The sequence below is a fragment of the Physeter macrocephalus genome, chromosome 12 (assembly GCF_002837175.3).
Source record: "Physeter macrocephalus isolate SW-GA chromosome 12, ASM283717v5, whole genome shotgun sequence".
NCBI lineage: Eukaryota > Metazoa > Chordata > Mammalia > Artiodactyla > Physeteridae > Physeter > Physeter macrocephalus.
Window position 1 is genome coordinate 14646536 of NC_041225.1, and position 17203 is coordinate 14663738.

Consider the following 17203-nt stretch of genomic DNA (forward strand, 5'->3'; position numbering starts at 1 on the left):
ACCTGCCCATGGCTGCACCTGAGAAAGCGTGCAGGGCTGGGGTTCACACCCAAGCTGCCTGACACCTAACAGCCCTTCATACGGTTGCTGCGAGGATTCAGAAGAGGAGGAAGGGTGGCTCGAGCAGGGCCGTTTGAAGGGAGCAGGGGACTGACTGCCAAGACAGAAGAGCTCAGGTGTACAGACATTTGCTGTGCCTGCCGGCCGGCATGCCCCCACTCCTAGAAACCCAGCCCCCGTTTCCCTCTGGGGAGCCCTCTTCCCCCAGAATCAGTCCAAGTGGTTCGTGGCTAATGTCAACCTCCAGCCCAGCTTTAGGATGAGCCTGGGACCCAGGACCCAGGACTGGCCGATCTGCATAACATCATGGCCCACGGGGATGCTTCGGGATGAACCCGTGATCTGGATGGGTCCGATCAGAGCTGCCACTGGGACACACGAGTCAGCTCCTGGTGAAGAGAAAGTCTTTTTGGAAGCAACGGAACCTGGAAGAATGGAGGCCAGGGCTCCTCTTGCCATCACGAGAGCCGGTGAAGGAAGCCAACATGTGCGGATGAAGGTGGGGTGAAACCGAGAGATGAGAGAGACCAGGTCCCACACACCCACCCCTGAAGCCAGCTACACACCCTGGACTCTGCGAGTATAGCAGCCACTAGGTGCCTTTTTTCTGGGGTCACTGCAATGGCATGAGCCCCAGTGGACACAGTGACCCCCAAGGAAGACGTTGCACGGAAGTGGCAGAAATGGCATCTTCACATGCTGCTCCCGTCTGAGAACCGTCGTCAGCCTCTGGTGAGGACCCGTCCCGGCACCACACGTGTGTGATCTGCCTGACGCTAACTTCCAGAAAGGCCCATCAACTCAGACGCAACCACCTGACCAGGTGAAACGCTCTGACATCACGACGGACGCGTTTCACTAATCACACCTCACATGGGAGGCGCTTTTCATTTGGAGAATCGTCAAGTATCCTCGGAAGACGCTTAACGCCCTGATTTCTCAGAGCCCTGCTCTTCGGAATCACTGCCGACCCTGCAAATTGCATTACTAATTCCAACCCAGGAAAATGGAATCCATCCAGATGGTAAGTTTTTTTTCCCCTAAGCCCTCTTGGAAATCAAGTTAAAGAAAAATATTTTTCTAAAACTAAAACAGGTTGAATTTTCCAGCCTTAAATCTCTTTGGCTGGTGGCTAAAACTTTCTTTACAGTATAGTTTTCCTAGGTTTTACATTTCTTCCTTCTCTTTGGAAAGGGGAAACCAATGAGTGTTCCAGCCACCTTTTGAAAGACTCCATTCACTAAATGCTATTAGTAGGAGCACTGGGCTGGGTGAGTGAAACCCACCGGTTTGTGGAAAACTACAGGAGTTAACCGAGGCAGTGCCTGCGGGACTGATTGCCACAGTCTGTCCAAACGTGGGCCTCTTCCCCAACGTGCTAACCAGTGTGCTGCCAAAGCCACATGCTCCGAAGAGCAGGGAAGTGACCAAGTGGGGGAGCCCCTGGAGGGCTCTAAGCAGACGACTCCTTGGCCCAATGTACACTTTGAGCAGGTGCCTCCTGTAAGGGGGCATGGAGCCCAGCCTGGCAGGCAGACCAAAGGTGCCCAGCAAGTGGCCGCCACGGTGAGCCGGTGGGTGGTGGTCAGACTACAAGCCAGAAAGGGGGCCCTCACCAGGAACTGAATCAGCTGACAGCTAGATCTTGGACTTCCCAGCCTCCAGAACTGTGAGAAAACTCATTTCTGTTGTTTAAACCAGCAGATCTGTAGCACTTTATCATGGCAGCCCAAGCAAACTAAGACAGGGTGAGACGATTCATATAATAAGGCAAAAAGCTAGCCGTCATGGGGAAGAAGAAAAGGAAGCAGGTCATGTTTCTTTGGGCTGTAGAATCCGTCCAGATTGCATCAGCCTGCTTGGCAGGAGACCCTGGGCTGGCTCCCAAGCTCGAGTGGGGATTCAAGGCCCTCAGGAGAGAAAGTCTCCCTGGCACCTCTGTCCTTTTCCCACCCCCTCACTGTGAGTCACTCTCCAAGCAGCCCCTGGCTCAGCCGGCACTTGGCTGCATGAGTTCAACTGTGTTTGTCCAAAGCACTTAGGGATGCCAGGAGCCTCTCGATGACACGGACCCGGTGGGAGAGAGAAGGCGCTCAGGCCCGCGGGGGGAAGATGACACTGATGAACTGATGCTTAGGTTGACGGCCAGCTCAGGTGACCAGGAAAGCCAGCCTTGGGCTGGCACCGAGATCTGGGGAAGTCGTGACCAACCCGGGGCTCACCAACCTGCTCCTGATCCACTGCGTCCCCTCCCTGGAAGTGTCCCTCCAGCACCGACAGGAAAGGCAGCCACGGCCTCCTGGGCTGGACCAGAGGCACAACCTACACATTCCGCTAACTGTCTAGGGTGTCCAAGCACAAGAAAAAAATTCCCCTGCAATGAATGATGTGTGGGAAAGCAAACAGGGTGAATCATCATTTTTGTTAAATTTTCCAAGATCTTTTTTATTGTGGTACAATACCTATAACATAAAGTTTGCCATTTTAGCCGTCGTTACACGTATGGTTCAGCGGCATGAACTACATTAACAGTGTTGTACAACCACCACCACTACTTATAAAACTTTTTCATCACCCCCCAACGAACTGTGCCCATTAACCAATAACTGCCCCCATTCTCCTCTTCCGCCAGCCTCTGGGAACCTGTAATTTACTTTCTATCTCTATATATTTGCCTACTCTCAAAATTTCACATAGGTGGAATCATACAGTATTTGTCCTTATGGGTCTGGCTTATTTCACTTAGCATCATGTTTTCAAGACTCGTGTTGTAACATGTACCAGAACTTCATGCCTTTTTATGGCTGAATGATATTCCATGGTACCTCCAATATTTTGTTTATCCATCCATTTGTTAACAGACACTTGTATATACAATATTTTGTTTATCCATTCATTTGTCGACGGACACTTGTGTCTTTACACCTATCAGCTACTGTGAATAATGCTGCCACGAACATTGGTATACAGGTATCCATTTGAGTCCCCGTTTTAATTCTTTGGGGTATATACTTAGGAGTGGAACTCCTAGATCATATGGTAATTCTAAATTTAACCTTTTCAGTAACTGCCATACAGTTTTGAGTCTATGCATTCATTTAATATTCATGTACTGACACCTCCTACATACCAAGACTGTAGACAGAGATAGTCTTCAAGGAGTTTGCCCTCTAGTGGCGCTAAGAGATAAACAACAGACCTGTGAATAAATACATCAATCCAAAATGGGTACACTGTATATATGTACCATATTTCTTCATCCATTCCTCTGTTGATGGACATTTAGGTTGCTTCCATGTCCCAGCTATCGTAAATAGTGCTGCTATGAACATTGGGGTGCATGTGTCTTTTTGAATTACGGTTTTCTCTGGGTATATGCCCAGTAGTGGGATTGCTGTATCGTATGGTAGCTCTATTTTTAGTTTTTTAAGGAACCTCCACACTGTTTTCCATAGCGGCTGTTATCAATTTACATTCCCACCCGCAGTGTAAGAAGGTTCCCTTTTCTCCACACCCTCTCCAGCATTTACTGTCTGTAGATTTTTGATGATGGCCATTCTGACCCATGTGAGGTGATAGCTCATTGTAGTTTTGATTTGCATTTCTCTAATCATTAGTGATGTTGAGCATCTTTTCATGTGTTTGTTGGCCATCTGTACGTCTTCTCTGGAGAAATGTCTATTTAGGTCTTCTTTTTTTTTTTTTTTTTTTTTTTTTTTATATTGAGCTGCATAAGCTGCTTGTATATTTTGGAGATTAATCTTTTGTCAGTTGCTTCATTTGCAAATATTTTCTCCCGTTCTGAGGGTTCTCTTTTTGTCTTGTTTATGATTTCCTTTCCTGTGCAAAAGCTTTTAAGTTTCATTAGGTCCCATTTGTTTATTTTTGTTTTTATTTTCATTAGGAGGTGGGTCACAAAAGATCTTGCGGGCTTCTCTGGTGTTGTAGTGGTTAAGAATCCGCCTGCCAATGCAGGGGACGTGGGTTCAAGCACTGGTCCGGGAAGATCCCACATGCCACGGAGCAACTAAGCCCGTGCACCACAACTACTGAGCCTGCGCTCTAGAGCCCGTGCGCCACAACTACTGAGCCTGCGTTCCACAACTACTGAAGTCCACATGCCTAGAGCCCGTGCTCCACAACAAGAAAAGCCACTGCAATGAGAAGCCTGCGTACAGCAACAAAGAGTAGCCCCCACTCGCTGCAACTAAACAAAGCCCACGCACAGCAACGAGGACCCAACGCAGCCAAAAATAAATTAATTAATTTAAAAAAAAAAAGATCTTGCTGCAATTAACATCAGAGAGTGTGCTGCCTATGTTTTCCTCTAAGAGTTTTATAGTGTCTGGCCTTACATTTAGGTATTCAATCCATTTTGAGTTTATTTTTGTGTATGGTGTTAGGAAGTGTTCTAATTTCATTCTTTTACATGTACTTGTCCACTTTTCCCAGCACCACTTATTGAAGAGGATGTCTTTGCTCCATCACAGGCTCCGGACGCGCAGGCTCAGCGGCCATGGCTCACGGGCCCAGCCGCTCCGCGGCATATGGGATCTTCCCGGACCGGGACACGAACCCGTGTCCCCTGCATTGGCAGGCGGACTCCCAACCACTGCGCCACCAGGGAAGCCCTCCTTTTATTTCTTTTTCTTCTCTGACTGCCATGCCTACGACTTCCAAAACTATGTTAAATAATAGCAGCGAGAGTGGACACCCTTGTCTTGTTCCTGATCTTAGAGCAAATGCTTTGTTTTTCACCATTGAGAATAATGTTTGCTGTGGGTTTGTCACATATGCATGGCCTTTATTATGTTGAGGTGGGTTCCCTCTACGCCCACTTTCTGGAAAGTTTTTATCATAAATGGGTGTTGAATTTCGTTGAAAGCTTTTTCTGCCTCTATTGAAATGATCATATGGTTTTTATTCTTCATTTTGTTAATTGTGTATCACATGCATCACATTGATTGATTTGCATATATTGCAGAATCCTTGCATTTTGCTGGGCAGTAGAAGCTAACACAACATTGTAAAGCAACTATACTCCAATAAAAATTGATCTTAAACCCCCCCCAAAAAAAACATGATCATAAAAAAAAAATGGGTACATGCCATGACAGAATACTATAAGGCACAAAGACAGATGACAACATGTAGGTGGGATTTAAACTGCAGGCTTGAGGGAGGTTTACCTGAAGGAAGGACACTTGAACTGGGACTTGAAGAATGAGCAGGTGTCAGGCAGGTGAAAGAGGGGAAAAGATCGTTCTAGGATGATAGCATGAGTGGTCCAAACATGGAAACAAGGGACCGAAAGGCAGCCAAGACAGCAGACCTCCTGGACAGGATTACGTGGCACAGAAGGTGTCTGGAGACGTGAGTGTAGGGCCATACCACACGAGAACCTGTGAGACATGTCAAGGGTTGGAGGGTTTCTCTAAAGCATAACAGGAAGGAGATTTCAGCTGAGACTGATGTGATTAGAGAAGCATTCTTAAAGATCCAGTCCTTTAAATCTATTCAAATTTCCTTCTAGGATACTCAGGAGTAAAACTTTCTTAAAAAGCTTTTTATTGTGGAAAATTTCAAACAAAATAGAAGGGTATCATGAACTCAGTGATGCCCAGCTCATGATCCATTTTATTCATCTTTCCCCCACTTCACTCTCCCATTCTATACCCCAGATGAGCTCGAAGTTTATCCCAGACATCCTGTCATTTCATCCCTAAGTAGTATTTCCTATGCATCTGTAAAAAATGAAGACTCTTTTTTAAAAAATTTATTTATGTAATTTACTTATTTTTGGCTGCTTTGGGTCTTTGTTGCTGTGCGCGGGCTTCCTCTGGTTGCGGAGAGCGGGGGCTGCTGTTCGTTGCGGTGCGCGGGCTTCTCATTGCGGTGGCTTCTCTTGTTGCAGAGCATGGGCTCTAGGCATGCAGGCTTCAGTAGTTGTGGCACCCAGGCTCATCAGTTGTGACTCACGGGCTTAGTTGCTCCGCGGCATGTGGCATCTTCCCGGACCAGGGCTTGAACCCGTGTCCCTTGCACTGGCACGTGGATTCTTAACCACTGCACCACTAGAGAAGCCCTAAAGACTCTTTTTAAAAGCATGACCCTACAACCATTATTCCACCTCAAATATAATAATAATTCTTTAATACTGCCAAATATCCAATTTCAAATTTCCCCAACTGACATCTAATTTTTCTTCACAGTCTGTTGTTTGAACCAGGATCTAAATAAGGTCCACGTATTGCAATAGGTTGAAATGTTTCTTAAGTCCTCCTTGAAACTACAAGCTGCCCCTCCCTCATTTGCTCAAACATCCCCTATGCAACTCTGTGCACCAGGCTCAGTGCAAGACCCTGGAGGTGCAGAGGAGAGGGCTCCCCACCCAGAGAGCTGCAACACCCTATGAAGACTTCCCCATGGTCATGGCCCACCGGAGGCTTGCCAAAGAGAAGGCAGGTGTGGGCATATGGTAATAGCACCAACGGAGGATCATGGGTCTGAACCAGGACCCTCTAGGATTTCTGAGAGGAGGATCTATTTGCTGCATCTCAGCTGACTTTCTTCTCTCTGGAAGCCACATCCAACCCATCCCAGAGAGAAGAGACCCTGCCTGGATGAAATCATAGGGAAGCCAGTTTTCCCCAAAGGACCTCATGGTGGGTGCCCTCACCCCAGCTGGTGCTCACAGATTTCTTCGTTTTTAATCCCTTCCCATTTTTAAATGTCTACACTGCAGAACAGAAAGAGTTTCCATCTTGGACTCATCAATGATTGACCTGGTTTCTTGTCTGATCATTCACTCATCATTTTCTAATTATAATTTCTCCCCTTTGGGGACATCAGGACTGGATATTTACATGTGGGGACTGATCTGGTGATGCAGTGGTGTCCAGGGAGGGAGAAGAGGGCACATGCAGGGCCGCATGCCTGCTGGGAGGCTCAGGGCACAGGGAGGGGCCATGGCAGTCACACCTTTCAAGCTATTCTGTTTACCATCCTTGCTGAGCTGGTACATGCAAAGCAAGCCCACAGTGCGATGCCATTTTATACCCGTTTGATCAGCAAAAAGGGAGAAGTCTAAGAATTCCAAGTGCTGTGGCACATTCACCCAAAGTAATATCTTTCTGTAGTCAAAAATTAATGAACTTCCATTTATATACCATTCTAGAAATGGCAAAACCATACAGACGGAGAATAGATTAGTGGTTGCCGGAGGACAGGGATGGGGTAGGGGCTGGATGCAGTTGAAAATGGGCACGACTGTAAGTTTCTTTGTGATGATGAAACAGCTCTATATCTTGATTGTGGTAGGGGTTGCACGATACTATATATGGGACCAAACTGCATAGAGCTACCCACGTGCACGCACACACAAACTCGCACACACAGCTGAGTGTAAAAACTAGTGAGATCTGAATAAGGTCTACAGCCAACAGTACTGTAGTAATGTTGATTTCCTGATTTATACTGCATTACAGCTACATAAGATATCACCACTGAAGGAAACTGGGTGAAGGGTTCACACGACTCTATGTACTACTTTTGTGACTTCCTGTGAGCATTATTATTTCAAAATAGGAAGATTTTTAAAAAAATAAACAAAATGACTACAGTGGCATGCAACAATATAGATCTTAGTGATAATGTTTAAGGGAAGAAAGTACATCACAAATGACTACAATACTGTTTGTATAAAATGAGAATAAAGGAAATTGACTGACATAAATGCAAAAAAGCCATACAAAAAGAAAAGCAAAGAAAAACAAATACAGTATTGAGTATAATGGTTGAAGAGAAAGTCAGGGGGATCGGTTGAATGGTGTACCATCTTATAAACATCTAGTGCAGGAATAGACTGATGCCTATGGAGTCTTTTTTTTTTTTTTTACTCCTGTCATTCAAAACCATCAGTTCACGAAGGGCAGGCTGCCCAGTGTCTCTCACCTTTACTCCTGTGGCCGTGTCTGATATGGAGAGGATTTCTCCAATGACCAGGCTCCAAGTGACAAAATTCTTTGTTTTCTCTGCCTGAAAACATGACAGACCCAATGTCAAGATTTCCTTACGGTTTTTTCTGACCGTTTAAATTAACATTTTTAAAAATAATAAACAGATGTTACTTTTACAATAAAAAGATTCAACACAGCAAAAGCAATTTTTTTTTTTTTTTTTTCCAGTACACGGGCCTCTCACTGTTGTGGCCTCTCCCGTTGCGGAGCACAGGCTCCGGACACGCAGGCTCAGCGGCCATGGCTCACGGGCCCAGCCGCTCCGCGGCATGTGGGATCTTCCCGGACCGGGGCACGAACCTGTGTCCCCTGCATCGGCAGGCGGACTCTCAACCACTGCGCCACCAGGGAAGCCCAACAAAAGCAATTTTTAAATTAAGAAATAATTCCATCACTCTACTGAACAGTAGCCAATGTTTTCATCCCTTTTTAAAAAACTTTTACTGAAGTATAGTTGATTTACAATATTGTGTTAGTTTCAGGTGTACAGCAAAGTTATTCAGTTTTACATATATATATATTTTTTTCTTTTCAGATTCTTTTCCATTATAGTTTATTACAAGATATTGAATAAGTTCCCTGTGCTGTACAGTAGGACCTTGTTGTTTACCTCTTTTACATATTGTAGTGAGAATCTGTTCATCCTTCTTTAATGGGGTCGTCTGGTCTCTGACCACAGACGAAGTAGTTAAAGACTCTCACACGATAAGAAGTCGACTGCATATGCATGGAGGCCAGCCGCTGGCAGACTCCCCTTTGGCCTCACGTGGCCTTAACCAAGTTTGTCCCTGGGCCCCCTCCCCACTACCACAGTTCTACATAGCAACTCAGACCTGCAGCATCTCTGCACCGACGCTCCCGCCAACAGCGAGCAGCTGGCGCAAGTCCAGGTGACAATCTTGACGTCCTGGACAACCTTCCAAGACAGAGGATATGGAAGATTTGGGAACATTCTGGACACAGGAAAAGCAGTATTCTTCACTTTCCTCTCTAACCACAGACCATCTCAGGGCTTTGATTACAAACCATGAGGTCCGGTCCCCCTTTGTTACCCTCTTCTCCCTTGCTGTGCACAGCAGCCTCGAATCCCAAACCTACACAAGCACGCTCTTCCCCACCAGCGAGAGGTGAGAGAGGGCAAGAACACTGCCGCTGTTTCATTTTAGAATTTCAAAGGCAGGTGGCATTTCTTCCAAAGGTAATGGGCCCCCGAGCGTGTAAATTCCACTTCTCTGTTGTTGGAATGAACGCTAGCCTTTCCGATTCACCGTCTCTTCTGAGACGCAGCCAACAAAGCTAGTGCTTGTTGCCCATGTGCACAAGTGCTTATGTGTGTGGTGTGTGTAGGCCTGCGTGTACGTGTGCGTATGTGCGTGTAAACCTCCCCACCAGCAGCAGGAGGAGCCAAGCTTCCTTGGAGGACTCTCGGTTTCCACACCGGCTTAGACTCCCTCCCCAGACACACTCTGCCTTCCCTCCCATAGGTTTTTACAATGTTTCTCTCAAGCATTATTAATTTTATCAAGCAGCAGACTGTCAAGATTTATGACTCTTATCGTGGCTCAAGCCCAGTGCATCTTGTATTGATTATTTCCTAAAATACTCCTCCAAGGCTGGAGCACGTACCACTGCCTGGCTCCAGTATCCGCTCACACGGGAGGGTTCGTTCCCAGCAAATAATAAAAAACAACTGCAGCAGATATTCGCGGGCTTTTTTGGAGGGCCCCTGGGTCCTCTGTCCCGCAGATCCCCACAGCAATCCTCCAGCAGGAGCTGAGCAGGGCAGGAAGTGCTGACCCCGTGTCACAGATGCAAAAGTCTAGGCTCCGGGAGGTCAAAAGACTTGTCCAACCAGGGTCACCTAGTAAGTGGTAGAAAAAGGGCCAGAAAGCAGATCTCCGTATTCTTCACACGGACCTCTTGTCCCCGGCCCTCGATGCCCTTCAATGTTAAGCGGGAGGGAGCCCCGGGACCCTGGGTGGTCCAATCTTTATAGCCAGCCCACCCTTCTTTTGTACCACCAGCCTTGTCGCAAGAGAGCACCTGACACCAACACGCCCCAGTGTCCAGGTAACCTGGCTGACAGTCACCCCAGCCCACCTCATTCCAACAACCCCCTCCTCCTCCCCTTAAACCACCTGCTCTGCTGGAGCCAAACCTTAACCATCAGGACTCAGTAAATCCCTCAGAATCTCCAACCAGTCATGGTTTCTTTAACATTTCATTCTCTCCATTTACACTGTGGATGCAGGAGAATGACTCTGTCATTGGTGGTATCCAACTGTGGTCATTTTTACTCACCAGTTTGAAATAAATTGCAGTCACGTTTGCTAAAGAACGAATCCCAAATGTGGCCATCCTGGAGCATTATAAACAGTTCGTGACAGGTCTTTTCCTTCCCGAGTCTCTGCACAGGACCGCGATCTTTGCTATTAGATCCAACGGGCAAAGCCGTAGGAGTGTCTGCCATTAACGCTGTGATGTTGATTTAAGCATTCATCTGGGCTCTGGTCCATCTCAAAACATCGAGCAAAAGTTCCAGAACTAAGATGAGGCTTGATTTGATGGATTTCCTTACTAGCACATATTTTTAAATATCTTTTCCACACGTAAATTCCCTCTTCAGTTCTTCTTTCATTTCCGATCCACTAATTGTTCTCAAAGAATGTCTAATATTGACAAGGTTCCCCTCACATTCAATTGGCAGCATACTGAACTGCCCATACTGATAATGATCAATCAATAATTAATGCATTTTTCAGCACACATTTTTGCAGTATTTCTACTGTATCAATAGCTGCCTTCATTTAGATTTAATATATTCAAGCCAAACTCAATTCCCATATCAGACTGTTAGTTTATAGTAATTTTTAATGATAATGATTCCATAAATGTATGGAGAATACACTCAAACTTGTATTTTATCCTAAATTATACCCCATGCTATTTACATTTCTGCTTAATAAATTCAGTCTCAAACAGAAGGAAGGTAGTTTTCCCTAAAATAAACCCCATTTCTTTGTAGAGCACTTGATGTATCAGACCTTCATGACGTAATATGCTGTTACAAATCAAATTTTACAAAAATGTATATTTTTGGTTTTATAAGCCCAGAGTCTCTAAAAAACAAATCTTCTTCTTCAACTAAAATCAACTTGATTCAACACTGCTTGGGTATCTATAATCTGAGCTGTCTTCCTTCTGATATTAAAGACCCTTGCTGTCCCCTTTATAACCCATCAGTGGGCCCCATGAGGAGCCCTACCAAGAGGACTGGGCAAAAACAGGTTCCTGATCTTAGTTTTCTAACATCAGTCCCCAAACTGGCATATTTGCTTTTTCTGTCTTCTAGTTTCAATTTCCCTATTTCAGTTACATCATCTCAGTCTTACTGAATACATGTCCTTCTTTACAATGAGCCTTAAATTATTTTAGAAAGAGAAGGAATCAGAGTAAAATATACAAATAGAAAACATTTTCAAGGCTTCAAGGATTCAGTCATCTGGGGCCTGCTCTAAACAAGATTGTTGCTTACCGGGCTATCCAGTCCTGACCCTCCCTCCAAAAGAGACCCCAATTCTGCCACTTCTAACATCTCCCACCATCATCTTGCACCTGGACTATTGTTAGCAACCTCCCAGCTGGCCTCCTGTTCCACTCTGCCCCAAACATCAGGCATGGTGATCTAATATTTATTATTAAGGTAAAATTTATATACAGTGAAATACACAGAGCATAAATGCATGAGTTCTGGTCCATTATCTACCTAGGTAACCATCACACCAATTAAGATCATGGAACGTTCCCATGCCCCCCAGAAAGTGCCCTCTTGCTCCTTTTCAGAGTCCCTGCCCCCCACAGGCAACCACTCTTCTCTTTGCATCAACATTCACTAGCTTTGCCTGTTCTTGAACTTACATCAATGGAATCGTATGGTATGTACTCTTTCACGTCTGTCTTCTTCCAGGCAGATAAGGCATTCGTGTGGTTTTCTGTATCCATAGTTCATTCTTTTTTATGGCTGAGTGGTTTTCCATCTGTGAGTATTCCACAATTTGGCCGTTCTCTGATGAGTGACATTTGGGTTGTTTCCAGCTTGGGGTTATTATGAATCAAGTTGATACAAGCATTCATGCACAAGCCTTTTTCTGGATATGTGTTTCCATTTCTCTTTTGTAAACCCCCAGGAATGCAACTGCTGGTTGAAGGATAGGTTTATGTTTAATATTGTTAACGACGTGCCAAACACTTTTGCAAAACGATTGCACCGTTTTCCATTCCGACCAACAATACATGAGAATTCTAGTTGCTCCACATCGTCATCAATATTGTCAGTCTTTCCCATCTTTAGCTATTCTCGAGGGATTGTAATATCACCTCATTATGGTTTAAATGTGCATTTCTCCAATGACTAAAGATGCTGAGCACATTTTTGCATGCTTATTGGCCGTTTGGACTCTTTTATAAAGTGTCTTTCAAGGATTTTGCACTTTTTTTTTTTTTTTTTTGCGGTACGCGGGCCTCTCACCGCCGTGGCCCTCCCCGTTGCCGAGCGATCCTGAATATAGTTCCTCAATTTGGTTTTTTTTTTTTTTTGCGATGTGCGGGCCCTCTCACCGCTGTGGCCTCTCCCGTTGCGGAGCACGGGCTCCGGACGCGCAGGCCCAGCGGCCACGGCTCACGGGCCCAGCCGCTCCGCGGCACGTGGGATCTTCCCGGACCGGGGCACGAACCCGCGTCCCCTGCATCGGCAGGCGGACTCTCAACCACTGCGCCACCAGGGAAGCCCAATTTTGCCCATTTTTTAACTTGGGTTGTGTGTCTTTTTTTATCACTGAGCTCTAGGAATTCTTTATACGTTCCGAGTACAAATACTTCGCATCTGGACATAATTTTTTTTCAGATATATGCATTGCAGATATTCTTTCCTAGTTCGTAGATTGCCTTTTTTTTTTTTTTTTTTGGCTGCTTTGGGTCTTCGTTGCTGCGCATAGGCTTTCTCTAGTTGCGGCAAGCAGGGGCTACTCTTCGTTGTGTGGTGTGCGGGCTTCTCATTCCGGTGGCTTCTCTTGTTGCGGAGCAGGGGCTCGAGGTGTGCGGGCTTCAGTAGTTGTGGCATGCGGGCTCAGTAGTTGTGGCTCAAGGGCTCTAGAGAGCAGGTTCAGTAGTTGTCGCGTGTGAGCTTAGTTATCCTGCGGCATGTGGGATCTTCCCAGCCCAGGGCTCGAACCCGTGTCCCCTGCATTGGCAGGCAGATTCTTGCCCATTTTTTAACTTGGGTTGTGTGTCTTTTTTTATCACTGAGCTCTAGGAATTCTTTATACGTTCCGAGTACAAATACTTCGCATCTGGACATAATTTTTTTTCAGATATTCTTTCCTAGTTCGTAGATTGCCTTTTTTTTTTTTTTTTTTTTTTGGCTGCTTTGGGTCTTCGTTGCTGCGCATAGGCTTTCTCTAGTTGCGGCAAGCAGGGGCTACTCTTCGTTGTGTGGTGTGCGGGCTTCTCATTCCGGTGGCTTCTCTTGTTGCGGAGCAGGGGCTCGAGGTGTGCGGGCTTCAGTAGTTGTGGCATGCGGGCTCAGTAGTTGTGGCTCAAGGGCTCTAGAGAGCAGGTTCAGTAGTTGTCGCGTGTGAGCTTAGTTATCCTGCGGCATGTGGGATCTTCCCAGCCCAGGGCTCGAACCCGTGTCCCCTGCATTGGCAGGCAGATTCTTAACGACTGCACCACCAGGGAAGTCCTGTAGATTGTCTTTTTATTCTCTTCATGGTGTCTTTTGATGAACAATGGTTTTTAATTTTGATAAAGATTACCTTAACCAGGTTTTTTTCTTTTACACTTTCAGCATTTTGAGGTCCTCTCTAAGAAACCTCTGCCTTCTCCTCTGTTCTTGTACAAACGTTGTAATTGTGGAATTTGTGTTCAGGTGTATAATACACCTCAAATTTTGTGTGTGTGTAGTGTGAGGTCGGGATCAAGGTTAAATTTTTTTCTATAGTTTTATCAGTAGTTCCAACGCCATTTATTGAAAAGACTTCCATTTTCCCACTGAATTGCCTTGGCAACACTGTCCAAAAATCAAGTAAACATATGGGTGTCGATTTATTTCAGGACTCTTCATTCTGTCCATTAATCTATGTGTCTATCCTAATGCCAATACCACATACTCTTGAGTAGCTTTTTAATGTCTTGAAATCAAATTGGGAGAGTCCTCCAAATTTGTCCTTTTTTAGAATTGCTTTAATGATTCTAGGCCTTTTGCATTTCCATGTTTTTTTTTTAATCAACTTATAAATTTTGATCAAGGAACTATAACACTTTTAAAATAAGCATTACATTGTGCTTCCCTTCTTCCTCTTCCCCATCCACCCTTGAGAAAACCCTCCAATGACTCCATTTACCTTGGCAAAATATCCAAACTTCTCACTGTGGCCCCCACGTCTGACTGTTCTTGCTCTCTGCTGTTCCTTATCCTCTGCTGATTCTCTCCTGGGACCACATAGTGGGATCCCTGAGCAGAGTGCTGGAAGGATTCTGTGACAAAGGCTGTCTGTGGCCATTGTACTTCTGCCCTCCCCAGGGGCCTTGACTACTCCGGGAAAGCCCAAGAGAGGAAGGATGAAAGGTGACATTCCCACAGCTCTGTCCAAAGACATTTTTCATCTGTCACAACATTATTGCAGTATTTTGACAGTTTCGGATTCGGATTTTCCAAATTCTTGCCTTAAATTTAATGCCTCTTGTCTGGCAGCATGTTTCATACCAAATTCCTAGCTGCCTTGAAAATTTTTCTGATTATTAGTGTAATCACATAATTTATCAATACTGACAACACGTAATGATGAATGCATCGTATTAACATCACCAGCCTGATGCATGAGCTTACTTTGCTGTTGACGAAAAAAGCATTATTTTACATTAATTTTAATTGAAAAGAGTGATGGATTATGTACCTTGCAACTTTACTGAATGTGTTTATCAGTTCTAACAGGTTTTTTGGTGGAATCTTTAGGGTTTTCTACATATAAGATCATGTCATCTGTGAACAGAGATAGGTTTACTTCTTCCTTCCCAATTTACCATGCTTGATTTTTATCGCCAGCATTGACAACCATCTGACATAAATGTACTTTATTAAGTTTGTAGCCTGCCCCGTCCCTAAAATGTAAGCTCCATAATGCAGGTATTTTTTTACCTGCTTTGTTCACTGCCTCTTGAACTACCTCATAGTAGGTGTTCAATAAATAATGGTAAAATGAATGAATCACCTAGCCTGGCACATAGAAGGGACTTAGCAAATGACAACAAGTAATCATTATTGTTATCTTTAACATAATATTTCAATGCAAGAAAAATAATTATGCCTTAAAATGAGACGTTTCCATTATGCAGAATGGCTTCCAGTGCAGTAGATAAATAGCACCAGGCTTCCAGCTGCACCGGAGTCCCCAGGCAGGTCCCAGCTCACTCCCTGGCACGCCCTTGCAAGTAATCCCTGAGGCAGTCATGGAGGACAACTCAGTTCAGGTGCCAATCTACACAGAGGAACTTCTATAAACAGGCCCTCCCTCCCTCCCTCCTGTCATCTCTGCTCAGATCCTCCACAGCATCCCACGGGGCCAGGGCTGACCCGACCAGAGCTCTGGCCAAGTGGCCAAGGTCCAAGCCGTGGAGCCAGAGCTGGGACAGGGCCTCCTGCCAAAGGCAGCAGCACACAAGGCAGAACCAGGGGCAGCCTGTCCAGCCCACTAGGAAAAGCCTGGGTCCCAGTACAAACAGAAGCCAGAGGACCAAGGGCAGAGCCAAGGCCAGGGTGTTGGAGCCAAGAGCTCAAAGTAGGTCAGGAACCAGTCCTGGGATGGGGCTTCAGTCTCTTGGTGAAACCCCTGCTCAGCTCCTTTTCTGCAACATGCCAATGGCTTCAGTGTAACTGCTTCCTGGGAAAGGCTGCTCCTTTTCTCAGGGGTTCATGAGGAAAGCAACAACGTTCCCCATTCCCTGATGCCTTCTAAGGGAAGCCGACTTTCAAATCTTATTCCATTCCAGATCTGATCACCGCCCCCCACCCCAGTATTTCTCTAAATACAAAAACCCAAACCATTCCAAACTGACACTATCTTAAATTCTGATGGAAATTTAATAATTACAGTATAATAAATATAAATATAAAGCCGCCAATCCCCCTCCAAGCTGATCTGAGATGGGTGGTTTGAGAAAACAGTGGATGATTTAGACCAGCAGTTCTCAAGCTTTAAACCCCTTTATACTCTTAAAAATTATCTCGGGTACTTCCCTGGTGGCGCAGTAGTTAAGAATCCACCTGCCAATGCAGGGGACATGGGTTGGATCCCTGGTCCAGGAAGATCCCACATGCCATGGAGCAATTAAGCCCAAGCGCCACAACTACTGAGCCTGCGCTCTAGAGCCCGTGAGCCACAACTACTGAGCCCGTGTGCCACAACTACTGAAGTCCGCGCGCCTAGAGCCTGTGCTCCACAACAGGAGAAGCCACCACAGTGAGAAGCCCACACACCGCAACGAGGAGTAGCCCCCGCTCGTCACAACTAGAGAAAGCCAGAGCACAGCAACAAAGACCCAATGCAGACAAAAATTAACTAATTAATTAATTACTTTAAAAAAATTTTTTAAATTATCTCCGATTCCGGACTTACCTGGTGGCACAGTGGTTAAGGATCCGCCTGCAAATGCACGGGACACGGGTTAGAGCCGCGGTCCGGGAAGATCCCACGTGCCTCAGAGCAACTAAGCCCGTGCACCACAACTACTGAGCCTGCGCTCTAGAGCCCATGAGGCACAACTACTGAAGCCCCCACACCTAGAGCCCGTGCTCCACGACAGAGAAGCCACCGCAATGAGAAGCCCGTGCACCGCAAAAGCCCCAGCTCGCCGCAACTAGAGAAAGCCCACACACAGTAACGAAAACCCAACGCAGCCAAGAGATAAATAAATTAATTCTTTTTTAAATGGCAAAAAAAAAAATTATCTTTGATTCCAAAGAGCTTTAGTTTATGCAGGTTGTATCTATCAAGTTACTGTACTAGTAATTAAGGCTGAGACTTTTTAAAATGTTTATTCATTTAAAAATAACAATAAACCTATTACAT

The 17203-nt window shown here is 45.5% G+C and overlaps 1 protein-coding gene across 1 annotated transcript in view; it reads right to left on the reverse strand.

Moving 5' to 3' along the window:
- ACOXL (acyl-CoA oxidase like) overlaps positions 1-17203 on the reverse strand; it is a 241988-nt gene that overhangs the window by 198185 nt on the left and 26600 nt on the right. Inside the window, 1 exon segment of the mRNA XM_028497132.1 lies at positions 8014-8097. Within this exon segment, the coding sequence (XP_028352933.1) occupies positions 8014-8097 (84 nt within the window).